Here is a 27,583-nt window from a genome sequence, read left to right on the forward strand (position 1 = left end):
GAGGCACAAGGGCAGAGGCGGGAGCCAGGAGGCCACCCACTGACGAAGTGCCTGTTGCCACTTGGGCATCGGGCCAGTACATCCCAAGGGAGTAAGGGGCTCACCCACCTGACTCGGCCACCCTCCTCACCTGTCGTTGTGGATCAGCAGAGCCAGGCGCCCGTAGTCCCACGCGGCCTTCCGAAGGAACGAGTACAACAAAACGACAACCTGCACACCCAGAAAAGCACTGTGGAGCAAGGGGGTTCGGGGATGCCTCCCTTTGCGTTCCCCTGGGGGGGAAGACTCCGACCCTGAAGTCCTCGGGGTGCTCCCCCACCAGATGTTGAGCTGTGTCACGAGAGGAACCTTCCCTTTCAAATCAGCACTCCCAGCCCCAGCAGCTTCTGGGTACTGAGGTTGGGGTGAGGGTGGGGTGTCAGTTTGTTGAATGGAGGAACTGACAGGGACAGAAAAAGAAAGTTCGGGCTGGAGAGATGGCTTAGCGGTTAAGCGCTTGCCTGTGAAGCCTAAGGACCCCGGTTCGAGGCTCGGTTCCCCAGGTCCCACGTTAGCCAGATGCACAAGGGGGCGCACGTGTCTGGAGTTCGTTTGCAGTGGCTGGAGGCCCTGGCACGCCCATTCCCTCTCTATCTGTCTCTTTCTCTCCCTCTGTCACTGTCAAATAAATAAATAAAAACGAACAAAAAATACTTTAAAAAAAGAAAAAGAAAAAGAAGGTTCGAGGGCACTCGCCAGATGGGCTCTTCCTTGACGGAGCTTAGAAGAGAACTCCAGGAATCCTGCCTGTTTCCCCAACCCCTGGAGACCTTCCCATCTGGACCATCTAGACAGGATTAACACTCAAGGTCCTTCACATCACCGTGGCCGGTGTCCATTAGGACAACTGACACCCCTCCTGCTAGATACACACCATCCCCTGGGATAGCTCAAAAGGCCCTCCTGGCTGAGAACTCACTGTGTAGCCCCAGCAGCGGCCAAGACTTACCACCCACAAGATTAGGTTGAGGCACAGCACGGTGGGAATCCCTCCAAAGGGCTGCCCCTGGAGGACAGTGCTTCGAGACTGGAAGCACTGGTCCACTGTTATGTTGGGGACTTTTCCGCTCATGCTCAGGCCCTCCAGAGAGGCAGACATCCTGGAAAGCTCCTTGGTGGCAGAGGGCCTCCACGTGAGACTCGAGGAACGTCCCCCACTCTGCAAGACATAGAAGGTCATTGGAGAGTTATGGGATAATCACTAAGGACACTGGCCAGACTGGACCTGGGTACATGACACCCAGGGGCCAGTGCAAGGTTTGGAACAGTGTTGTCAAGGCAGATGGGCCAGTCTGTTCAATGGCATCAGCCTACTGTGAGGTAACAACTGTTGGTCATATAGACCAGCTCTGACTCCTCCCTGGGAGACTTATTTTGTACTGCTTGACCCCCCCCCCTTTTAAAGTGCTGCGAGAGGTAGGGGAAGAGGTTAGAGAGAGAGATGGGTCAGAGGTCAAAGCACTGGTTTGCAAAGCCTACCCAGCCTGGGTTTAATTCCCTGTATCCACATATAGCCACTCATGGGCTAGACTTGTTTACAGCATCAAGAGGCCCAGGTCTCATGGAGCACAGACAACTCCTGTGACCGCCACACATGAGCCCATACACACACACACAGATAAAGTAGTGACAGAGAGATGTGAAAGCGATGTTTGTTTGTTTTTGAGGGAGAGTCTCAATCTAGCCCAGGCTGGCCTGGAATTTACTATGTAGTCTCAGGATGACCTTGAACTCATGGTGATCCTCCTACCTCTGCCTCCTGAGTGCCAAGATTAAAGATGTGTGCCATCATGCATGGCTCTATGAAAATGATTTTTATATGTTTTATTTTTATTTATTTATGAGAAAGAAGAAAGAGAGGAGAGGGAGAGAGAAGGGGCATACTAGGGCCTCTAGCCATTGGAAATGAACTCCAGATGCATGCGCCACTAGGTGCATCTGGCTTATGTGAGCACTGGGGAATGGAACTTGCATCCTTAGGCTTTGCAGGCAAGCACCTTAACTGCTAAGCATGTCCCAGCCTGAAAGTGATTTTTAAATAATATTTTATTTGTTTATTCATTTGAGAGACAGGGAGAGAGAGGGAGGCAGATGGAATGGGCACACCAAGACCTCCAGCCACTACAAACAAACTCCAGATGGATGTGCCACCTTGTGCATCTGGCTTACATGGGTACTGGGGAATTGACCCTGGGTCCTCAGGCTTCGCAGGCAAGTGCCTTAACTGCTAAGCCATCTCTCCAGCCCTGAAAATGATCTTTTAAAAAATATTTCAGTCTAGGGAGATGGTTCAATCAGTAAAGTGCTTTCTGCACAAGAATGAGGAACTGAGTTTGGATGACCAACACCTACATAAACGTCTGAGAGTGGCATTGTGTGCCTGTAATTCCTGCACTGAGGGGGAGGGAGGGAGGAGGAGGCAGCGGAGGAATCCCTGTGGCTTGCTGGTTAGTCTAGCTAAGTCAGTGAATTCCAGGTGCAGTGAGAGACTGTCTCAAAAAATAAGGTTGGGGCTGGAGAGATGGCTTAGTGGTTAAGTGCTTGCCTGTGAAGCCTAAGGACCCTGGTTCAAGGCTCGATTCCCCAGGACCCACATTAGCCAGATGCACAAGGGGCGCATGCATCTGGAGTTCATTTGCAGAGGCTGGAGACCCTGGCGTGCCCATTCTCTCTCACGTGCATGCTCTCTCTCTGCCTCTTTCTCTCTCTGTCTGTTACTCTTAAATAAAAAAATAAAACAAAAAAATTAAAAAAAAATAAGGGTTGGAGGGCTGGAGAGATGGCTTAGTGGTTAAGTGCTTGCCTGTGAAGCCTAAGGACCCCAGTTTGAGGTTCTATTCCCCAGGACCCACGTTAGCCAGATGCACATGGGGACGCACGCGTCTGGAGTTCATTTGCAGTGGCTGGAGGCCCTGGCGTGCCCATTCTCTCTTTCTATCTGCCTCTTTCTCTCTCTGTTGCACTCAAATAGTAAATAAAAATGAACAAATAATTTTAAAAAATAAGGTGGAGAATGATTGAGGAAGACACCCAACATCAACCTGACCTCAACCTGTACACACGCATGTCTGTACCCACACACACACACATGCCCACAAACATGAACATGCACGCACAAAAAAAAAAGCACACTACCCACATACACATGAAAAAAGTCCTGCAAAATGTACATCCAACTACATTCTTCTCAAACTGCCATCAGCTAGGAACCAAGTATCCAAACACATAAGGATGGGGGGGGGACATTTCACATTCAAACCACCATGTGGGGCGGCCAGCACCTGCCCAGGGACCTGTGTGCGATCAATGCAGCTGGGTATCCTGGCAGGACCCTGGGCTGATCTGCAAGGCTGTTTAAACTCCACAGAGCTTTCAGTTTAGCTCTGGACCACACCCCGCTCAGAGACTCCCTACTCCCTTGCAAGAGGTAGAAGAGAAGGAGGTGCATTCATTCATTCAAATATTTGTTGAACAATGGCTGGTGACACAACAGTGAGTAATCATGACAAATAAAATTCCTCCCTCTCCGGACTTTAGTGGGGAGGAATGTGCAGGTGATATTTGAATGAGACATTTGCCTACAAATAGAGAGGCGCAGGGAAGCACGCTTTCAGCAAGGATAAAGGCCCTAGGTGCGAGCTGGGTCAGTGTGCGGTGGGGGGCAGACAGGACCTGTGGCAGGAAGCTGGGCAGGCGACTGAAGACGGGTTTGAGTGGCATGAGTTAACCAGATTTTAAAGGGGCCTTATTTATTTATTTTTAGAAAGAGTGAGTGGGAGAGAGAGAGAGAGAGAGAGAGAGAGAGAGAATGGGTGCACCAGGGCCTGTAGCCACTGCAAGAAAACTCCAGACGTGTGCGCCACGATAAGCATCTGGCTCATGTGGGTCCCGGAGAATTGAACCTGTGTCCTTAGGCTTCACAGGAAAGCACCTTAACTGCTAAGCCATCTCTCCAGCCCTGAACAATCCTTCCGACTGAGATCACAGTGGTGAGGCAAGGACAAACAAACAGTGAGGACAGAGAAGTCCCTTCGAAGGTTTTCAGCCCAAGTAACTGGAAAGATGGAGCTGCTGTCCCTGGAATGGAAGGACAAGAGGGGCAGGTTACAAGGTGCAGAGGGCGATGGCAACCAGCAGATCGGCTGGACATGCCAGGGAGATGTGTGCCTGAGGAGTCCCAAAGAGAGGCTGGAGGCACCAGCACGAGAAAAAAGCCTCTCGGAGGCAAGGGGTCAGAGCACCGAAGGAAGGATGCAGAGGGGAAGACAGGAGAGAGTCCGGTGGGAGCAAGTGACAGGGGAACAGTTGGTGACAGCGGCAAGGAGAGATGGTGGGACGTGCAGGTGACACCACCATCCAAGACAGGGGCTGTAGTGGGGCAGAAGACAGAACCTGAGGACAAGAAGACGTGGCTCTGCACCCCAGGCCAGAACTGGGGAGAAGCAGAACCACTCAGGGGAGTGTGGACTCCAGTCCCCAGGGAGAAGGTGAGGTGCCGTGGGTGTCTCTACACATCGAGGGCTCCGTGACTCACTCTGGCAACAAACACTGCCATGCTCCACAGGCTCTCGAGGAGAGCGAGGGAGCCGAGATTTGTGGATCCTGTGGAGCAGGGCCAGGAAGTGGCGGCGCTTAGCACTTCCAAGAGGGGCGTGGGTGAAGCTGCGGAGACAGCTCAATCTGTAAAGCACCTGCCGAACAAGCATGAGAATCAGAGTTTGGTCCTCAGACCTCCAATTAAAAACTGCTGGGGCTGGAGAGGTTGCTCAGTGGTTAAGGCACTTGCCTGCAAAGCCTAAGGACCCACGTTGGACTCTCCAGGTCCCACGTAAGCTAGACGCACAAGGTGATGCAAACACGCAAAGTCACATACGTGTACAAGGTGGTGCATGTGTCTAGAGTTTGTTTGCAGTGGCTGGAGGCTCTGGTGCACCCATTCTCTCTCTCTTTCTCATTAAAAAATATAACAAGCCAGGCATCGTGGCACATGCCTTTAATCCCAGCACTCGGGAGGCAGAGGTAGGAGGATTACTATGAGTTTGAGGCCACCTTGAGAATGCATAATGAATTCCAGGTCGGCCTGAGCTTGAGTGAGACCCTACCTCGAAAAAATGAAAGAAGAAAAAAAAAAAGGTAGATGAAAACATGGCGTGGTGGCGCACACCCTTAATCCCAGCCCTCGGGAGGCAGAGGTAGGAGGATCGCCATGAGTTCAAAGCCACCCTGAGACTACATAGTGAATTCCAGGTCAGCCTGAGCTAAAGTGAAACCTTACTTCAAAAAAAATAAAATAAAATAATAAAATATTTGGGCTGGAGAAATGGCTTAGCAGTTAAGCGCTTGCCTGTGAAGCCTAAGGACCCGGTTCGAGGCTCGGTTCCCCAGGACCCACGTTAGCCAGATGCACAAGGGGGCGCACGTGTCTGGAGTTCGTTTGCAGAGGCTGGAAGCCCTGGCAGCCCATTCTCTCTCTCCCTCTGTCTTTCTCTCTGTGTCTGTCACTCTCAAATAAATAAATTAAAAAAAAAAAAAGGTAGATGATATTCTTGAGGCTGACACCCAAGGTTGTTCCTGACTTCTACATGAACCCATCCACACACATTTATTATTTTTATTTATTTATTTGACAGAGAAAGAAGGAGAGAGAGAATGGGTGTGCCAGGGCCTCCAGCCACTGTAAACAACCTCCAGATGTGTGCACCCTCTTGTGCATCTGGGGAATTGAACCTGGGTCTTTTGGTTTTGTAGACAAACACCCTGACCGCTAAGCTATCCCTCCAGGGACCCCCCCCCCCCGCCACATTTTTAAAAAGAGAAGTGGATGTGGAATTGCAATGGACTATCCTAAGGACCCGAGAGGGATGGGGATTGGATGGAGAAGCGAATGGAGTAAAAGGGTCAGACAGCAGCTGAGAGGAGGTCCCGAAGCCAGGGATCCCTTGAGTTCATTCACAAAAATGGGAGCAGAGAGCAATGTGAAATTATCCCTGAGAAAAATGGAGAAAACAAAAACATCTCATATTCAGGATACCTTACTTTCTGCTTCTTTCTCATTCTACCTAGGGGTCCAGGGTTCATTGTCTACCCAGGGTCACCGGTTACTTCACCAACATGCCCAGCCAAACAGAAGCAAATTCGCAAGACCGAACAAAGCACATTTCAGTAGCGGGTCCTCTGCCTGAGCATGGGAGCGGCAGCACTGTCACTGCCCGGGTAGAAGGAGCAGACACCCCCCTGAGCTGTCCCAGTTGAGGTCAGCTTCCATGGGAAACTGCAGTTCCCACAGAGACCACTGGAGGGGGCCCATGCCAAGGCAGCTGGCGAAGGAAGCTGCAGAGAAGCGGATCTGCCGGTCTAAACTCAGACACTTTTCCTACCTGAGTCAGTACTCCCGGGGAAGGTCCAAGTTAGGCTTGGAGGTTCCACTCGGCTACAGGGTTGCCGAGAAATAACAAAAGAGGTGGTGATATCACAAAGCGAAGGGCCCAGGTCCCCTCACCCGATAGCCTCATTGCTCTGAGACCCATTCCACACTTTTATGCTCACAGGTATGTACTTTAGCACAGGTTTTGTAAAATTCCTCCAAGCCTGTTACTTATCTTTTCATTTCTTTTTTTGCTTGTTTGTTTCGTGTTTTGTGTGTGTGTGTGTGTGTGTGCTGTTTTGTTTTGTTTTTTCAAGATAGGGTCTCATTCTGGCTCAGGCTAACCTAGAATTCACTATGTAGTCTCAGGGTAACCTCAAACTCACAGTAATCCTCCTACCTCTGCCTCCTGAGTGCTGGGGTTAAAGGTGTGCGCCACCATGCCATGTTTTATCTTTTTATTTTTCGATGGTGCCTTCAGACTGCAGGAGTTTTGTATTTTGACGACGAGACCCCTGAGCCGGAGTGTGAAGGTGCAAGGGTCAACGCTGCACAGCAGGGAGGCTTGGGCTGAGCGAATTATATTTGCAAAGGCCCGGGTGAGGAGTGTAGCATTTTGGAGAAGTGAAAATGAACAGCTGTGGCTACAGGCTAGGATGAATAATGGTTTACCCACCCACCCATCCATCCATCCATCCATCTATTTATCCAACAAGATGGATCCAATTCTTCAAACATCTACTATGGTCAGGCCCTGTGCAGACCCCGGAAGTATAAACTCAACATCTCCTGAAAGGAATTCATAGCTTTTAGTATGTGGAATGAGGACTTACTGGCCTAAACTACCGATACACAGCCAGAAGGTCCTAGCCCCTCAGCTCAGAGTGGAGGACTCCTGCTAGTCAATGCAGGCTTTTGGATCCTCTGGGGCAAGCATGGGAGGGAAAGAGAGAAGAATCCTCACCTCTCCTGTCTCAACACCCAGCTCAGCTGTCTGAGCAGGAGGCTGTTGCTGTGGGAACCTGGAATAGCACCCAGCCTTTCTCCCTACACTGCCCCATCCGGACCTGCCTTCCTACCTCATCTTCACAATCACTCCCACGAGGCAGTACTTACTGCGCCCCCCGCCACTATCCAGATGTGGGCTCTGAGGGAGAACAGGCTCGTGTGTGTGAAGGAAGAAAAGGGGAAACCCAGGGGCTGGCTCTCCTGAGACACACGCATGAGCTTTGGCAATAATGAAGCTTGCAACCCGAGGATGCCACTGGCACACATGGCGGAGACACCAAGCTGGAGTAAGCCTGGGGCAGCAGATGTCAGAGAACGTGTCTCGCTGGGCATCAGTTTCAGAACAGAGGACAAAGAAGCTGTCTCAACAAGTGGAGAGAATTTGGCTGCCTGAAGCCAGACCATATGGACTTAAGTCCCAGATCCTCTCTCGCTGGCTGTGTGAGTGCACTCGTCATTCTTCTCATTGCTGTGACAAAATACCCAACAGAAGCAACTTTAGGAAGGGTTTCTTCTGGCTTCCAGTTTGACACGACAGCCCATGGTGGTGAGGCAATAATAGTAGCAGGGAATAAGAGGCAATTGGTCACATTACATCCACAGTTGGGAAGCAGAGAAATGAATGTTCATGCTTAGATTGACTTCTTTTTTAAAAACATTTACAAGAGAGAGAGAGAGACAGAGAGAGAGAGAGCGAAAGAGGCAGATAAAGAGAGAGAGAACAGGTATACCAGGGCCTTTAGCCACAGCAAACAAACTCCAGACACATGTACCACCTTGTGCCGCTGGCTTTACGTGGATACTGAGGAATCGAACCTGGGTCCTTTAGCTTTGCAAGCAAGCACCTAAACCACTAAGCCATCTCTTCAGCCCTGATTTCTCTTTGTTCAGTTCAGGAAACAAGCCCATGGAATGAGGGCCCCCACAGTTAAGAGTCTTCAATGAAGCTGATCTAGAAACTCCCTCACAGACACACCCAGATATTCATCTCCTGGGTGATTCTAGATCCAATCAAGCTGATAATCAGGATTTACCAGTACAATGACTGTGGTTAGCAACCTCACCTCTCTGAGCCTTGGTGCCCTTATCTAGAAGAGATGGGTAATAAAGGCACTGCCTCCCACAGTCATCGTAAAGATGTAGTAAGATGGTTCACAAAGTCCTCTGCCTAAAGTCAAAAACCATACCATTGTTCAGGAGTATTGAGCACCAATGTCACTCTTTTTAAAAATTATTTTGTTTTATTTTTATTTATTTGTTTGAGAGCAACAGACAAAGACGCAGATAGATGGAGAATGAACATGCTAGGGCCTCCAGCCACTGCCAATGTACTCCAGATACATTTTTTGTGCATCTGACTTAAGTGGGACTTGGGGAATTGAGCCTTGAACTGGGGTCCTTAGGCTTCACACGCAAGCGCCTAACCGCCAAGCCATCTCTCCAGCCCCAATGTCACTCTTATTGGCTCACCAGGGATGGCAGTAAGGGGCACAGACAATCTCCAGACTCCTTCATGCCACACATTCTATTCTGGGATAGGAAAGAGGTGTGAAGCTGGGAAGGAGCGTCCACTACCCTTGAAATAGCAGCCAGCAGGCAGCCATGACCCCTTCTCTTTCTTTTTAAAATTGTGTGTCTATACATATGTGTGTGCCATGGCAGACATGTAGAGGTCTGAGGACGACCTCGGGATGCTTGTCTTCTCCCTCCACCGAGCTTGAGACAGGGCTTCTCGTGATTGTGTGTGTGTGCGTGTGTGTGTGTGTGTGTGCTTTTTGTGTGCCAATGTAGCTGGTTCCAGGGCTTCTGGATTCTTCTGGCTCTGCCTCCCATTGATGGAGAGGCACTGGGGTCACAGATGCATGTCTCACTTTGCATCCAACGTTACGGGGGCTCTGAGGAGTTGAACTTGGGTCAGCAGGCTTGGTAATCAAGTCTCTTTAACCACTGAGCCATCTCCACAGCCCTGCCTCTTCTCCTTCCCTGAATGAGAAGCAAACGGCGGTCTTACTTTGTGCCAAGCAAGGGCAGGAGAGGTGATGTGAACACTGGTCAGGGAGTCTCAGCTGCCCTCCTCAGCGGCACATCTCGTCTGATGGAAGAGAGGGGTGGGCCTTCCTCCTGTCCTTGTCTCTCCTAGTTTGCCTTTCCATGCCAAAGGTGGGATGCTCTATAGTTGTGGGCCTGGGCAAAGGTATCAAAAAAAAAAAAGAACTATTTTTATCTTTGCTTCTTTCTCCCATTGCTTCCTCCCTCCCAGGTTTGCAGACCTAGTCCTGTTCTAACCAGCCTGGCCAGCTCTCCATGTCTCCTTCAGATGAGCCAGGTGCATTGAAAGGCCAGGTCTCGTGGATGAGGCCAGAGTAGAGCAGGCCCTGTGGAAGAGCCACACTGGCTAACAGCTAGCATTAACCGAGCACTTAATCTGTGTTTCCACTCAGGCACTAGCTCAAAATCCTCATTTCTAAGGCACCAGAATCATTTATCCCTCGATGAAGAAAATAAAAGCCCAGCGAGGTTAAACGAGTCAGTCAAGGTCATGGTGCTGGTAAGAGGCAGGAAGAGACCCTCAAGCCCAGGCGTTTCAGGCTGGCAGTGCCGGGCAAAGGCACAGGAAGGGCGTGACTGCCTGAGCCCTATTCTAGGGATAGAGCCTTCCTGGGATTTTAGAGTGTTGAATGAGAGCACAGGGGATACCAGGGACTTGTGCTTCCCACAGCTGCCCAGGGGCCAGCCTGCTCCTTCCCTGTGAGTTGGCAGGAACCGGTCCATATGGCCGGCAGTTAGGTTTGGACAAGAGAATCACTGTAGCCACCAGCCATATCCCCAGAGAAGATGCTAGAGATGGGGCACCACCTTCCCCCTCACAGCGCACAAAGCCATGGCTCCTGCCTGGCCTCCACCCACCATCTTCAAGCTCTGGCATCTCCCCATTATCCACAGGCCACCAGCCTTGCCACTTCTTCAGGGGGCACAAAAGTTTTCCCCCTATTCTGCCACATACACCAGGGCTACATGCTCTACCCCACCTCCTCCTGGTCTGAAGGAGGGCCTTGGTCTCCTTGGAACTTAAAGGCCCTGGGTCTGGCTCCCATCCTATTCTCCGAAGCCTTCCCTCAGATGTCAGTTGCGGTCTGCACTTGTCTCCGTTCTGCACAAGTTGGCTTTTGCGACCACCACCTGGCACTGGCCCCTTATTGTCCCCTGCACACAGCAGCCCGTCCTCCAGTGAATCTGTGGGATGCGCGTTTGCCAGGGCTGTGCTTTCGTCTCACGGTTTCTGTGGCTCCCTCACAGTAGCCACCCTCCATGAAAGACACACCGAGAAATAGCGACTGCGGCGGTGTGCCCGTCTGTACAGTGGGCAGAATTGAACGCTGGCCAACTGCACGGCGCATAGCGGAGTTCAAGTCGCCCTCCCCATTTCACAGTATTGTGTGTAAGCAGCGGCGGGAAAGCACACAGGTTTGAGTCCGGAGGTTAAATAGGAGTCTGGCTCCTGCCTAACCTCTCACTGCTCAGCTTCTGGCCCCTCAGAATGGATGCCATCATGTCTCCTCTATGCATCCCGGGGTGATTGTGAAGCTACTTAAGGACATAGCACATTGAGGTTTGTGGACTGCGACGTCTACAATGCTAGCTGTTGCCTTTGCCTCCTTGTCCTGAGGACTGAGGCTTAGGCTTCTCCTAAGTAACCCCCAAGGCTACGAATGGGGTGAGTGGCCCGAGGCTCCAACTTGCTAAGGGATCCTGTATGTGAGACGTGTAACAAGGCAGCCGGGACGGGGTCTCTGCAGCACCACGGACAGCATCAGGGACGCTAAGCCTGTCCTGCCGCGGCTTCTCTGATCAGCGCTTGCGGGTAGAGCCCAGGCAAGGCTCACTGGTGTCCCTAAGCACCACAGTGTGACTAAGAGTGACGGGTGACATTCACTGAGAGAATTCCATGTGCTTAGCCCTGTGCCAAACCTCTTAATGCGTCTAAAGTAAAAGACCTGCAGGTTGCTTGTTCAAAACAGTTGATGGCCCTCTGCTCTTCCCAGTGTGTCTTCCTTTATGACAGAAGCTGGGAGGATAAAACTACATTTTCCAATCTGGGGAGGTGGCTTAGCAGTTAAAGTGCTTCCCTGCGAAGCCTAAGGACCCAGGTTTGATTCCCCAGTACCCATATAAGCCAGATATACAAGATGGCACGAGTCTGGAGTTTGTCTGCAGTGGCTAGAGGCCCTGGTGCACCCATTCTTTCTCTGGGGAATTTTCTTCTTTCTCTCACTCTAATAAATAAAATAAAATAAAAAATTTAAAGACACAAAAACTACAGTTCTCAGGGGCTGGGTAGATGGGTCAGAAAGTAACAGCACTTTCTGCACAATCATGAAGATCTGAGTTTGATTCCCTAGCATTCACATAAAAAAGCCAAGCATGGCTGTGCCCGCCTGTAACGCCGGTGCTGAGGGAGAAAGAAATGAGAGCATCACTGGGTTTCCTGGTCAGAAGTGAAGAAATGAAAGTGAGGTAGGGAGAGAGTAAATAAAGGAAAAGAAGAGAAAAAGAAAATAAACTCTAAAACTAAAAGCAATAGAAATGTGGCTTATAAACTACATTTCCCACATTCCCTTGCAGTTGAAGTTCTGGGTGCAGCTCAGGTTCCGTCAGTGATGAGTGAGATGCTTGGAGATGGACTAAGAAGGCAGAGGGGAGGGAGTGTCTGTCTTCCAGAGGCTGGGCTGTGTTCCCTGTTGAGGAGGGAAGGGATTTTTGGCAGAGCAGACTTCATGCTGGCTCTGGCTCCTGGGTCTGGGATTGTGACAGACAACTGTGGTAAAAGCTGCCGAAGAGTCCTGTCCCTAGGTTGCAGGTGAGCTCAATCTTTCAGGAGCAGCCTCCTGTAGGGGAGCAGTGCTGGACCTGCTGCGGGGAGCAGCTGGATCTGGACCATTTCCACTCTTTTTTTTTTTTTTTTTTTTTGGTTTTCTGAGGCAGGGTTTCACTCTAGCTCATGCTGACCTGGAATTCACTATTCACTATGTAGTCTCAGGGTGGCCTTGAACTCACGGTGATCCTCCTACCTCTGCCTCCCAAGTGCTGGGATTAAAGGCGTGCACCACATGCCCAGCTTGGTTTTGATTTTTTTTTTTTCAAGTTAGGGTCTCATTCTCACCCTAGCTGACCTGAAACTTACTCTGTAGCCCAGGCTGGCTTTGAACTCATGGCATCCTCCCACCTCAGCCTCCTGAGTCCTGGGATTAAAGGTGTATGCCACCACATCTGGCTATATTAGAATGCTTTTTTGGGGTCCTATATGAAGATCAGATAGATTGTGTTATTCTTTCATCAGGTGAACAGGAATCTCGGACCCAGAGCGGCTGAGACACTGGCTTGGCCAGGAATCTCGTGGCGGGGGAGGTGGGATCTGAGCACTGAGGGCTGACCGCACAGTTCTCAATCATGTCATGGGCCACCCCCGAGGTAGAGGACCCCGATGCCCACACACAGTAGCAAAACCCCCAGCCTCAAGACAGAAGTTATTGAGAAAAGCAAGAACTGGCAAGGAGGGCTAGACAGACGGCTTAGCTATTAAGGCACTTTCATGAAATGCCTAAAGACCCAAGTTTGATTCCCCAGGACCCACGTAAGCCAGATGCACAAGGTGGCACATGTGTCTAGAGGCCCTGGTGCGTCCATTCTATCTCTCTCTCTCTCATAAATAAATAAAACTGGCATGGTGGTGCAACAGGAAAGAAGATGGAACTTGCTCTTGTTGCCCTGGCCTTCAGAAGGATGGTCACAGCATGCCCTTGGCCATTCAGGTCCCAGGGAGCCTCAGGTGCCTGGATGTCTCTCATGCTAGAGGACCCTCTGCCCCCACGGACTCCTCCGGCAGTGGACACGGTGAATCACAGGCCTGGCCCCGTCAGCAGGCAGCTGGAACCCCCCCCCCCACCGCACAGCCCCTACCAGGGCTACTGTGAGCAGCTGCTTGCCACCTTCTTGGCTCCGGTGGGTCAGAAGATGGTAGCTACTGAGCCCTGCGCTGGGTGTGGGAGCACTTGGCACCTGGATTCCCGTGGAGAAGGTGGCAGGAGTCTTCTGGGGAGAGTGGGGTCCTTCCCCGAGCCTGAGCTGTGGGTGTCATTGAGGGGTTCATGGAGGCCCAGGTTTGCACTTTCTCCAGTTGAGACAGCATGCTTGGTATCACCTGACCCACAGTTTTAGCAAAGCAGTCGGGACCCATTTTATAAATGAGGAAGGACACTGAGGCCCAGAGTGGGCAGGCAGCCCAGCCAGCAGTGAGGAGGTAGAGGTAGGGCTTGAAGCCAGTCCTGAGCTTTTGCACAGCCTCCCTCCATCTCAGGCTCTCGACGGGGCACGGGAGGGCCTCTCAGCCCAGGAGCTTCTCCTAACTCACCCATCTCCGTGCACGAACCTTGACTCATGAAGATAGACAGCCTTTGCTCTCAAAGGCCTCAGGTGTCTCCAAACTTACAGCCCTCCCCTTCATGAAGGCTCTCCTGACCCTTCAGGATAAGAATGCCCTCAGGAAGAAAAATGCTGGAAAGATGGCTGAGCAGTTAAGGTGCTTGCCTGCAAAGCTTAAGGACTCATGTTTGACTCTCCAGGTCCCACGTAAGCCAGACGCACAGTGACGCAAGTGTGTAAGGTTGCACATGTGCACAAGGGGTGCACACATCTGGACTTCCACTGCAGTGGCTGGAGGCCCTGGCACATCAGTTCTCTCTCTCTCTCTCTCTCTCTCTCTCTCTCTGTCTCTCTCTCACACACACACACACACACACATTAAAAAGGTAATCTCTTGGGCTTGCCTCAAAAAAAAAAAAAAAAAAAGGCCCTGTCACTGAGGTCCAGCTCAGCTCCGTGTCCCCCAGGCAGCCCTCCTGGAGCACCCCAGGTTTCAGCAATCTCACCATCCTCTCCACTCACACAGCTCTCACTCTATCTTGAGATCTCTCCCAAGCAGCAGGTGCTAAGCAGCAGGACCCGTTCTTTCCCTTCTCAGGCTCATTCTAGAACTGGCTGTGAGACCGGCCTTGCTAAGAGTTCCACGGGGGCTGGAGAGATGGCTTAGTGGTTAAGTGCTTGCCTGTGAAGCCTAAGGACCCCGGTTTGAGGCTTGATTCCCCAGGACCCACGTAAGCCAGATGCACAAGGGGGTGCACACATCTGGAGTTCGTTTGCATGCCCTCTCTCTCTCTCTCTCTCTCTCTCTCTCTCTTTCTCTCTCTCTGTCACTCTCAAATAAATAATAAATTTTAAAAATGAACAAAAAAATTTTTTTTTAAAAAAAGAGTTACGCCGGGCGTGGTGGCGCACGCCTTTAATCCCAGCACTCGGGAGGCAGAGGTAGGAGGATCACCGTGAGTTCAAGGCCACCCTGAGACTACAGAGTTACTTCCAGGTCAGCCTGGACCAGAGTGAGACCCTACCTCGAAAAACCAAAAAAAAAAAAAAAAAAAAAAAAAAGAGTTACACGGTACAGGAGAAAGCTACCACAGCACCCGGCTCGCAGGCAGGGGGCCCTGAGCACAGCCCAGACCGTCCAGGAGTCTGCCTGGGCAAGGCGGTGAAGGAAGCAGCTGGAAGGGGATGCGGCTGCTCTCCGCCCAGGCCAACGAGGCTGCCTTGACAACGCTGCCCTGGCATGCGGCTTCATCTCTACACTCCTAGGTCTTCTGAAGCGAGGAATTCCTTTTCTTTTGCCACAGAAACATTGCATATCCTAGTGTGTCCAGAAGCTCCTCCCTCCAACTATGCACTCATCCGCCCACTAGTCTTGGTTCGGTGTTTACTTCCTTAGGGAAGACACCAAGCCAGCTCAAGTCCCCACACCCCTGCCGCTGAGCATCTCAGGAGGCAGACAGTGCAGCTCGTAGGTCTGGGTCTCTAGAGCTGGACTTTTTGGCTCCAACTCCTGCCTACACCATCCACTAGCTCCACGACTTTGGGCAGGTTTCTAAACATCCTGTGCCTCAGTTTCCTTATTTGTAAAATGGAGATGTTAATAGCATCTGTCCTGTTGTGTGCTCTTGAGGACTAAGAGAACCAAATGACAGGAATCTTCCAGACGGTGTCCAGCACATAGCTGTGGCTACACTAAGTACAGCATCGTTTGCTGGGTTGGGACACGGTCCACTTGTACAGTCGCTTGCAGGTTGGTGTAGGGCATGGTGGGCTCCCCCGGGGAATAGTCAGGCCCATGCCTGCTATTACTTGTTGCTTATTGCTTGTTCTGTCATCTGAATAGGGCTGGCTCAGGCAAATATTTATTGAAGATTGAGAAGACAAGAAGTAGGATGAGGGGACATTTGGGCTGGAAGGGATCTTACAAACACTGTCACCTAAGCCGCTCCATCCACAGCTTGGCAGAGGAGGTGCTGGCTAGCATTTCTGGGAGCTCCTGATCGCTCACGCTGGGCCTTCCCGTCCACCCCTGTTCCCAGGAGCTGTACTGGAAGTCTGACCATGGAGGGGTACTGAAATATCAGACAAAAGCACCCGTTTCTGTACTGATTTAGAGGAAGAGAAACATGGTGCACCTCCCAACACGGGGCGGGGGGAGCAAACACACAACTGGCCGAAGCCGAGCCTCCAGCCTGACCCTGAATTTTCCCTGGAATTCTCATCTCCATGGCAACAAGTCTGGATGAAGGTTTCAGCCAGCAGGACAGTCCATCATGAGCTTCTAGGGGGAACAGAGCCCTCTAAAAGGACATGAGGGGAGAACAGAAGAGGAGCATCTGCTTCTCCCAGCTGTCTGTAGAAAGGCTGCCTGGAGGAGGGGAAAGCCAAGGTGGCCCTTTAAGGATGAGGGGCTTAACTCCCCTGAATTCCTGGCTCCCTAGCTGCCAGGCACCGCACTCAGACAGCATTTCAACCCTGCCAATAACAAACAGAGCCCCGGATGTTGAGTAAGCTCTGAGCCGACACGGAAGCCACATGCCCAGCCTAAGGGCAAAAGGGCAGCTATGACACAGAATTCCAGAGGCGAATCATGACAAAGTACGCAAAAAGATGAACGAGAGGTAGAGAAGAAGACAGGGCAGTTGTGGGCTTAGACTACCTTTAGGCTCCCTGGGGGAGCTCGGGCCCCTACATAGGAATGCACCTCCTTTAGGAGGAATGCACACAAGGGAGGGCAAGGTGATGCCTATCCCTGGGCTCTGGTTCCTTCTGTCCAAATAGGCCAGGAGTCAAACTGGCTGCCTCGGCAGCTCTCTGATAGCAGCTGCTCCAGCGATAGGTGGGAACCAGATGGCTGAGGCTATGGGTCTGGCTCACATGGCCTCACAGCGACTATGGGGCCCCCAGGGAGCCGGGAACTCATGAGGGACTTGAGAAGGATGTGCTGCCAGGCTGGGAGCTCTTTATTTACAAACCTGCCTGTGAGGACGATCAGCCCTGAGGGAGACAGCCGAATGGCCGCAGGGTTGAGGGGCTATGCTTGCCCTGCCTCCAGGATTGTGGTAGCACCCACACCTTAAGTCCTTCCAAATGTCTCTTTGTGGCTCAGAGGATGAGTCCCAGACTAGGAGCCAGCATCCTTCTGACCATTCCCCCTTGGGTGGAGGGGTCCGGAAGGCTACTCTGATCCAGAGGGTAGAACCAGAGAAAAAAAGCTCCAACTGTAGCCCTAAGAAAGTACTGACCTGGACTGCTCAAAAAAAAAGTAAAAGCTGAGCTGGAGAGATAGATAGCTTAGTGGCTAAGGTGCTTGCCTGCAAAGTCAAAGAACCCAGATTTGATTCCCCAGCACCCACGTGAAGCCAGATGCAGAAGGTGGCGCACGTGTCTGGAGTTCGTTTGCAGTGGCTAAAGGTCCTGGTGCACCCATTCACTCATTCTATCTGCCTCTCTTTCTCTCTCAAATAAATATAGAAAGAAAGAAAAATTTTAAAGTAAAAGCTAAAGGAAGATCCTTCTGTCTGTGACAGTCTGCTTATCTGAAAAAAATATATATGGTGATTCCTTCCTACCGTCTGTGTTCATTTCTCCTCCCGCTTCCTGCTCAGTTTTGCCACCGGTGTCTCAGTGGGCCAAAGGCTCTCTTTGGCTTGCTCCAATGTCATGGGAGCCTTTGAATATGGACATGAGTCAGCCGATGTTTACGGAGCCCACTGCATGCTGGAAATGAAGGAGTCCAGACACCGCCTGATCAGAACAGTGCGGATCACGGAGCCTGGCCTGCTGGGGCCCTGCGCAGAAGTGGCAGGTGAAGTTTGCTCCACCATGGCCTCCATCCATCCTCTGCAGGGAACCATTCTTTCCATTTCACAGATGAACAAATAGAGACTAACAAAGTTTATGGAAGCCAGGCATGGTGACACCTGCCTTTAATCCCAGCACTCAGGAGGCAGAAGTAAAGAATTGCTGTGCGTTCAAGGCCAATCTGGGACTACAGAGTAAGTGCCGGGTCAGCCTGGGCTGGAGTGAAACTCTACCTCAAAAACAGCGACAAAGGGTTGGAGAGGTGGCTTAGTGGTTAAGGTGCTGGCCTGCAAAGCCTAAGGACCCAGGTTCACACGTAAGCCAGATGCACTTGGTGGTGCATACATCTGGAGTTTGTTTGCAGTGGCTGGAGGCTCTGGTGCACCCATTCTCTCAATCTCTCCCCGCCCCTTTCTTAAAATAAAAGTTGAAACAACAAAAAGTTTATGGACATGGCCAAGGTCTCCCACCAGAAAAGGAGACTGGCTTTAAGCGCAAGTCTCACCTACGCCTTTCCTGCACTGCGCCTCCTCTTCCTGAGAGGCAGGCAGCTGGGGCTCAGGAGTGGAGGGTGGCTGAGTGTTCTGTCCAGGGTGCTGATCCTGGGTGCTCTCCTCCATCATGGGAGCTAAAGTCCTGGCCACCTCCCAGTGGTGAGGACGACGACTTCATGTCTGCCACCGTGTGGGAACTCAGCAGAGTGCAGCGGCTCCTGCCTGCTCCGGGCGATGGCCAGCTGATGGCCCCGGCTCTAATGTGGACAACACTGGTGTACGTGCTTTCCCAGCAGACCCAGAGGAGGCCGGAGCTGTTCTGATCTAGTGGATCTTGCACTATAGCCCGGTCTGCTCATGGTCAGGTCACGGTTGGGAGAAAGAACTTCCATCAAATCCTTAAGCTGGGGGGGAGGGGGGCTGCAGGGGGCTGCACTCCCACTCCTTGGTAGCTCAGTGCACCCACCTTGGGAGTAGAAACACTCTCAGAGCAAACCTGACTATTTGCCTATGATGTACAAGGTAAATAAGATATATTCAGCTTATGCCTTCGAGGCCCCCAAAGGGCATGTTAGGGCATAGTCACGATAACAGGGTTTAGGGAACTGAGGAGATAGCTTAGCAGTTAAAGACATTTGCTTGCAAAGTCTACCAATCTGGGTTCAATTCCCCAGTATCCTCATAAAGCCAGATGCACAAAGTAACACATGCATCTGGAGTTTGTTTGCAGTGGCAAAAGGTCCTGGCCTACCTACCCATTCTCTCTCTCTTTTATAAATAAATAAATAAATTAATTAATTAATAATTTAGATAGGACATGGGGAGTCATGGAGGACTGTAACGTCCAGTGAGTGATATGGCTACTTTGTGATTTAGAGAAGTTATTCAAGGGCTGAGGAAATGGCTTAGCAGATAGCGCTTGCCTGTAAAGCCTAAGGACGCTGGTTCAGTTCCCCAGGACCCACGTAAGCCAGATGCACAAAGGGGTACATGCATCTGGAGTTCATTTGCAGTGGCTGGAGGCCCTGGCATGCCCATTCTCTCTTTCTATCTGCCTCTTCTCCCCCTATCAAATATATAAATAATAAAATATATTTAAATATAGAGAAGTTGTTCAGGCAGCCATGTGTGGCAAAGTATAGCTGGAAAAGAACAGGCTCTTATAACAATTAGAGCTAATGTGCTAAGAACACACAGCATGCTAGATGCGGTTTCAAGCACGTCACAGTTAGTCCTTAATCTTCAGTGACCTTAGGGTTCTAGTGTCATTCCCCATTTTGTGGATGAAGAGACAGAGGTTCATAGAGATGGCAAGGCTCACAGATGGTGGAATTGGGCTGTGATCCCCTTGGGCTCCAGAGTCTGAGCTTTCAACACCATCCAGAGCTATTTCTCACAGGCATCTGAAATAGGGTTGGACACAAGACTGGGCAGTGAGGTCAGCAAGCACTGCCTGCAGCCCTAAGACTGCTTGTCCTGGAGGGCTCACCTGAAAAGGGCCCAGAAAGTCATAAGGGCAACAGGAACAAGAACTCTGCATGGAAAAGAACCTGAGATGACTCCTAGGGATAACAGCAACAGTCAGAGCGTTCTTGGCCAGCAGCCCATGCAGGGCAGCTTTATTCCCATGTGAGAGACTTCATACCTCAAAGAAAACCCATCTTATCACTGTTCCAGTCTCCCCTGACAAGGCCTCTCTGAGACGACCTAATCCTTTCTCCAAGATTCATTCATTAGCATACTTTCTTTCTTTTCTATGAGGCAAGTCCAACAGACTGGCCTTTTTTTTTGTTTTTAATGCGAGAGAGCAAGAGTGAAAGCGAGAGTGAGAGAGAGAGAATTGGTGCACCAGGGCTTCCAGCCATTGCAATCCAGATGCGTGTGCCACCTTGTGCGCATGTGCAGCCTTGCATGGTTGTGCCACTCTGTGCGTATGGCTTATGTGGGACCTGGAAAGTTGAACATGGGTCCTTAGGCTTTGCAGGCAAGTGCCTTAACTGCTAAGCCATCTCTCCAGCCCACTTACTTTCTTAAATGGTGTGTGGGTGGGGGAAAAGTCTTGTGTTTTAAAGCCTCCCAGTTTTGGGTGTCAGATTGCTCCTGCAAAGGGGTGCGAGTTGTGAAAGTTGACCAGGTAGGTGGCAGGAAAAGAAAGGTGTCCAGGGCCAAAGCAGGCCAAGGTCAGTAGAGAGGAGAAGACCGAACCTGGGGAGAGCTGTTTAAAGCCAAAGGCTCCCTGTGCCATTTTTACGAGACTGCCCCTGATCCCTCTGGGATGTCCTTTGCCAACATCTGAAATTACACTATTGACATAAGTTAAAGCTTGAGAAGTAAAGAAGGATTGAGTTGGATTATCTCACTACGATCCCTTCCAGCTTCAAAAGTTTGTAAAGATACAGTCTCTTCATCGTTTCCAGAGGAAAAAGTGTTCAGAGTCGGGGAGCTCTCAGAAGAGCAATGTCTGACCAGGTCTTGTATTTGCCCTGTGCCAGGGTAGCTGGGCAAAACCCCCATGTAGAAAACCTACCTAAGAGCTCTGCTGAGGGGCCCAAGGTAAGCTAACCACAGCTCTTCGGTCTCCCAGGACCACCTAGCCCTGTGCAGAGAGGGCCACACCCTGGCTGTCCCCTTCATCCAGGCTGTGGATTCAGGTCTACAGAGGGTCTTTCACATGTACTGGCTGGAGGGCCATAGGCCATGGGGAGCCAAATGGCCACATTTCCCAGGCTTCAGGGAGGAAGTGGTGCTAGGGCTTCTGGGCGGGGGACAAGAGGGTAGGGACACCTACCTGGAGTAGCAGGTGAGGCTGCTTCAAGGTCTTTCCGTTCTTGATCAGTCCTCAGGAAGAGGTGATTCCACGTGACCCTACTGCGTCCTACCGATTTCTGACCACAAAAGTGGCTCCTTCAAGGCTCTGTGGTACAGGGACAGTGGAACACTCTCAGGATAGGCAGGCATGGATCCCAGTCCTCCCTGGCCTCTGAGAAGCTCCTCCCAAGCCTGAGTGGGCCAAACCCCTCCCACACCCAACATGCTGGTCAGCATCTTCCCAAAGGCCAACTCAGGAGCTCTGGTAGGGTGAGGGGCACATCAGAGGTTCCCAGACTCCACGCTTCCTCCCACCTCCAAACTCACGAAGCTACCCATTCCTGATCTGAGCTCATGAGGAGCTGACAGTAGTCCCAGAAGGGCAGGGAGGGGTCTAGGATGGAGCACTGCACAGGGTGGGGAAGTCACACCCTTTTGGCCCTGTCGCTTGCCCCCTGGTGAGCTAGAGCACCTGACTTTCCTTCACTGAGCTGGGGGGCTTCAGCCTAGACATAAGCCAAAGCCAGCCAGGGCTGAGCTGAGGGGAGCCATCTCCTCCAGAATCACCTGAAAGGGATTGCTGAGATGCCCATTAAAGAGCCCTGTCCTGGCCCACTAAAAGTAAATGTCCAGGAAGATGCCTGGGAATCAGCACTGCAACACAGTTGCAACCACTAATGCGCAGTAATGCTCAGTGCACATGAGGGAAGAAGGCGGACTAAAGGTGACAGGTCCCTCTCTTGAAAGCAGTACCAGGGAAGCCCAGAGTCTGCAGACACCAGCCAGGGGACCCTAGGGAACTTGCTGACACCTCTCTAGGTCTCACTTTCCCCACAGACAAACTGAAGGTGGGAGGCCCTTCCAGATCCGAAATTGACATTGTAAGAGATGATGAATCCACTAAAAACAACAACAACAAAAAAGTTTAAAAAGGCGATTCGGGGCCAGGATGTTAGTCATTGGGAGGGTGCTTGCCCAGTTTGTGCAAGATCCTGGGTTTGATCCCCAGCACAGAAAAAAAGAAGGAAGCTCAGGGTGATGTATTTTTTTTAAATTATTTATTTATTTATTTGAGAGAGACAGACACAGAGAGAAAGACAGATAGAGGAAGAGGGAGAATGGGTGCGCCAGGGCTTCCAGCCTCTGCAAACGAACTCCAGACGCGTGCGCCCCCTTGTGCATCTGGCCAATGTGGGACCTGGGGAACCGAGCCGCGAACCGGGGTCCTTAGGCTTCACAGGCAAGTGCTTAACCACTAAGCCATCTCTCCAGCCTGATGTATTTTATTTTATTAAAATCTATTTTTTTTTTTGAGAACAGAGAGTGAGGGGAAGAGAAGTAGAGAGAGAGCCTCTTGACACTGCAAATGAATGCCAGACTCATGTGCCATTTTGTGTATCTGGCTACATGTGGGCACTAGGGAATCAAACCCGGGCCAGCAGGCTGTATGTACAAGTGACTTCAACCACTGAGCCATCTCCCCAGCCCAGGATGAGGCATTTTAAATAGTGCCCTCAGGTCAGTAAAGTGCTTGCCCCACAAGTATGAGGCCCCAAATTCACTCCCCAGTGCCTACGTAAAATGGTGGCTGGGTGTCCTGCATCATAGGGCCAGTGCTGGGGAGGCAGAGTCAAGAGGATCCCTCAAGCTCACTGGCCGGCTTAGCCCAGCTGGGAATCTCAAGGCCCGTGAGAAACGCTGTCATGCACGCCTTTAATCCCAGCACTAGGGAGGCAGAGGTAGGAGCCTTGCGGTGAGTTCAAGGCCACCCTGAGACTCCATAGTGAATTCCAGGTCAGCCTGGGCTAGAGTGAGACCCTACCTCAAAAAAAAACAAAAACAAAAACAAACAAACAAAAAAGAGGTAGGCACCATTCCTAAGGAATGACATTAGAGGTTGTCCTCTGACCTATACATACACACACATGCACACACACACATGTGCCACACATACATGCAAAAGAAATAAATATTAAATAGTATTCTCACTTTATAATTGGTTTCTTCTTAAGTATTCTCTACTAATTCCAAAAGCAACATGCTATGGGAAAAGCCCACCCAAGATAACATACAACAAAAAATCAGGCATATTTGTCTCTGCTACCCCAGAACTCTTTCACACTTGTCAGCACAAACACTGCCAAGTTTCCTAAGTTTCTCCATGTTTCGATAGAACAAATCCCCACCCTGACATATATCTTCATATAAAAACAACCGAGAGGGCTGGAGAGATAACTTAGCAGTTAAGGCGCTTGCCTGCAATGCCTAAGGACCGGGTTTGATTCCCCAGAACCTAAGTAAGCCAAATGCACAAAGTGGCCCAGGCATCTGGAGTCTGTTTGCAGTGGCCTGAGATCCTAGTGTGCCCATTCTCTCTCTGTCTGTCTCTCTCACTTAAATTAATTAATTTAATTAATTTATTTTAAAAAACGAGCAATCGCATGCTCGACACTCTGTTGTGCTCATTAATACCATCTGCATCCAACAGAGAAGGGCCCTTTCATTTTGAGATAGCTCTTAGTACTCAACTGGACTGATGTCCTGTGCTTTGACTGTCCTTGTTGGTAGATTCTGAAGTTGTTCTCACTCTCCCCTCTTTTTTGTAACTGAGTCTGGCCTTGAACTTGCTATATAGCCCAGGCTCTCCTGAAACTGGCAATCTTCACCCTAAGTGCTGGAATGAAAGCTGTGTACCACCATGCTTGCCTTACTTCCCAACTTTTTTATTTTTAAATTTTATTTATTTATTTATTTGAAAGAGAGAGAGAATGGATGTGTCAGGGCCTTCAGCCGCTGCAGACGAACTCCAGACACGTGCACCACTTTGTGCATCTGGCTTACGTGGGTCCTGGGGAAGTGAACCTGGGTCCTTTGGCTTTGCAGGCAAGTGCCTTAACTACTAAGCCATCTCTCCAGCCCTTGTTTCCCAATTTTTGATGCAAAAAGCTGCAAACGAACATTTGTGAGGGTAGCTATGGGAGGAGAAATCCCAAGGTCGAAGGTTACATGGATCTAATATATTAATAGACATGGCCAAAGAGCCTTCCAAAAATGGGGAAAGTTCTGCAGTGTGGCAGCAGAGGAGGTAGCTACCTGTTTCTTTCCATCCTCGACAATATGGAACACCATCAAATTTCTTTTTGTTATTAACTTTATTCAGTATCCTTTTCATTACTTTAGTTAGTATACATAGCAATGGATTTCATTATGACATTCTTACATATATTTTATATATATATAATATATATTGGTTTTCAATATAGGGTCTCACTCTAACCCAGGCTGACCTGGAATTCACCATGTAGGCTCAGGGTGGCCTCAAACTCATGGCGATCCTCCTACCTCTGTCTCTGGAGTGCTGGGATTAAAGGCACTTGCCACCACACCCATCTCTTACATATATTTCCATATATGTATACATATGCATGTATGTATCATTGTACCTTGCTCATATTAAATTCTTAAGCTTTGCCAGTGAATTGAAAAATGGTAACTTATCTTTTTGCACTTCTTTTACTACCAACAGGACAGATATTTCTTGCAGTTTGGGGTAAACTGGCTTCCACATTTATTGTCCTGTGAGCTCACTGTCCTTTCGAACTTAACTTGCTGATCGTAAGCAGTTTTTCTAAATGGATGCGATTACCTTTCCTCAAATGTATTACAAACTGTTGTTTATCTCTTTTTGACCTAATTTATGGCATATTTTCCCTAGAGAAATTTCAGTGTTTCGTGGAAGTACCGGTGTTCTCCCCTGGGGCTTCTGGGACTTTATACTGATAAAACCTTTCTCACGTCAAGATCATACAAATATTTGCCCATATTTCCCACTAGTCTTGTCAGGATTTCCTTCTTTCTTTTCCTTGAGCCTTAGCAAGCATCTAGAACTTATATTGGCACAAGGACTAAGGTAAGACCTGACTATTGTTTTCTTCAGCTAGATATATGTAATAAAGTCATTATTTTTTAATTTTATTTATTTATTTAGGAGAGAGAAAAGGAGAGAGAATAGGAACGCCAGGGCCTCCAGCCACTGCAAATGAACTCCAGATCCATGTATCACCTTGTACAGCTGGCTTACATGGGTTCTGGGGAATTGAACCTGGGTCCTTAGGCTTCACAGGCAAGCACTTTAAGTGCTAAACTATCTCTCCAGCCCCTAAAGTCAGTTTTGAATAATACATTACATTTCCTACCCTCTCTTGATAGATTCAAAATTCCAGGTTAATATGACCCAGCTATGGCACTCCTAGGCATATATCCAAAGGACTCGTCTCATTTCCTTAGAAGTACGTGCTCAACCATGTTTATTGCTGCTCAATTTATAATAGCTGGGAAATGGAACCAGCCTAGATGTCCCTCAACTGGTGAGTGGATAATGAAGATGTGGCACATTTATACAATGGAGTTCTACTCAGCGGTAAAGAAAAATGAAGTTATGAAATTTGCAGAAAAATGGATGGACCTGGAAAGGATTATACTAAGTGAGGTAACCCAGGCCCAGAAAGCCAAGTGCCACATGTTCTCTCTCATATGTAGATCCTAGCTACAGATGATTGGGCTTCTGCGTGAGAAGGAAAATACTTAGTAGCAGAGGCCAGTAAGTTAAAAAGGAGACATAAAGGGAAGAGAAAGGAAGGGAGGAGGGTACTTAATAGGTTGATATTGTATATGTAAGTACAATGATTGAGATGGGGAGGTAATATGATGGAGAATGGAATTTCAAAGGGGAAAGTGTCAGGGGAAGGAAGGGAATTACCATGGGATATTTTTTTATAATCATGGAAAATGTTAATAAAAATTTAAAAATTAAAAAAAAAATTCCAGGTTAACCAACCATGTAGGTAGATAGAGTTTGAACTCAGAGTTCAACTTCCAGCCTTCCAGGCTCTGGGCAAGCTTATCTGACTTTCCAATCATTTGGTCTCCCTGTCTACAAGAGGAGATAATAGAAGCTTTCAACCACAACACTTGCGATGCTGAGGCAGGAGGAGTGCGGTAAGTTTGAGGCCAGTCTGGGCTACATTGTAAGGCCCTGTTTCAAAAAGCCAAAAAAGAGCTGGGGATGTAGCCCAGGCATAGAGGGCTTGTCCAACATGCATGAGACCTTGGGTTCAATCCTCAATGTCACCAAAAAAGAAAAAAAAGAAAAGAGGAAGGGAAGGAAGACTATAATACACTGTGATGATGATTAAGTGAATCATTACAACATAAAACGGAAGTGTGAAGCCAGGTGTGGTGGCACACGCCTTTAATCCCAGCACTCGGGAGGCAGAAGTAGGAAGATCACTGTGAGTTCAAGGCCACCCTGAGACTACATAGTGAATTCCAGGTCAGCCTGGGCTAGAGTGAGACCCTACCTCGAAAAACAAAAAAACAAACAAACAAACAAAAAAAAAAAGTGTGTAGAAAGAGGCAGTTATGTACTGTCCTTCAGAGAACTCTCCCTCTAACCTTGGCTGCTCTAGTAGGAGAATTTCATGAAGAATCAGTTTCTTCCATGATTATTGTTTCAATCTTAGTGTACAGGCCTACATGCACAGAAAGTGAAAGGGTGGAAATGATTTCCCTTGGTAACAGCTGTGCCTTAACTGTGTCCTCCCAAAGTTCATGGCTGAACATTTAATCCCCAAGGCAACCATGCTGTGACACAGAGAACTGATTAAATCATCAGGGCAGATGAACGCATTCATGTCATTGTCACAGGAGTAGGTTAGCCATGGAGCAAGTGGACTGTAAGGAAGCCCAGCTTTCCCCTCTCCTGCTTGCACTTTCCGATGGGAGGATGCCTTCACCCCAATTATGACGCAGCAAGAAGGCCCTGAAAAGATTTGGCCACTCCATCTTGAACAACTTGGCCTCTACAACCTGAGCCAAATAATCTTCTGCCCACTTAAATTGTTTAACTTCAGGTGTTCTGTTACAGCAGCGAAACAACAATAAAAACCAACTAAGACAAAAAGCAAGTATTGTCAGGGGTGACCATAATTATAATATATAAAAAAAAAACTTGGGGCTGGAGAGATGGCTTAGCACTTAAAGTGCTTGCCTGCAAAGCCTAAGGACCCAGGTTTGGCTCCCCAGAACCCACATAAGCCAGATATACAAGGTACCACATGTGCATAAGGTTGTATATGCACACAAGATGGCATATGTGTCTCGAGTTTGAGTGTAGTGGCTAGAGACTCGGCTGTGCCAATTCTCTCTCTCTCTCTGTCTCTCTCATAAATAAATTAAAAAAACCCTCTCTCATTCCTCATAACTTAAATATCAGATGTAAGTGGTACACACAATCTTGGCACTCAGGAGAAGGTAGAGACAAGAGTCAGAAGTTTAGAATCATTCTGTGTTACAGGAGTTCTGATCCTGCCTGGGCTACGTAAGACCCTACCTCAAAAACAGGAGCATGATGGTACACTCCTGTAATTCCAGCATTTGCGAGGCTGAGGCAAAAGGACTGCTTCAAGTATCAGGTCACCAGAGCTACATAGCAAGATCCTGTTTAAAGAAAAATGAAGAAAGGAAGGAGAGAAGGGAAGGAGGGAAGAAAAGGAGGAGAGAGGAGGGAGAGAAGGAAGCAAGGGAGGGGGAAAAGAGAGAGAGAGAGAGAGAGAAATAAAGTTCCTCCATTCTGCCTGTGCTGACT

The 27,583-nt window shown here is 49.5% G+C and overlaps 1 protein-coding gene across 5 annotated transcripts in view; it reads right to left on the reverse strand.

Annotated features, from left to right (window-relative positions):
* Tmem63c (transmembrane protein 63C) overlaps positions 1–27,583 on the reverse strand; it is a 73,071-nt gene that overhangs the window by 37,178 nt on the left and 8,310 nt on the right. For 4 of the 5 annotated variants that reach the window (XM_045154976.1, XM_045154975.1, XM_045154978.1 and 1 more), the window contains exons 2-4: positions 20,918–21,043; positions 989–1,198; positions 131–210 (exon numbers count right to left, since the gene is read on the reverse strand). In XM_045154976.1, the coding sequence (XP_045010911.1) occupies positions 131–210; positions 989–1,138 (230 nt within the window). In that variant the 5' untranslated portion in view covers positions 1,139–1,198; positions 20,918–21,043. Of the gene's footprint in view, positions 1–130; positions 211–988; positions 1,199–9,422; positions 9,596–20,917; positions 21,044–27,583 lie in introns of all 5 variants that reach the window. The other variant, XM_045154979.1, reaches the window with a different exon arrangement.

Source organism: Jaculus jaculus, chromosome 7 (genome assembly GCF_020740685.1).
Source record: "Jaculus jaculus isolate mJacJac1 chromosome 7, mJacJac1.mat.Y.cur, whole genome shotgun sequence".
Lineage (NCBI taxonomy): Eukaryota > Metazoa > Chordata > Mammalia > Rodentia > Dipodidae > Jaculus > Jaculus jaculus.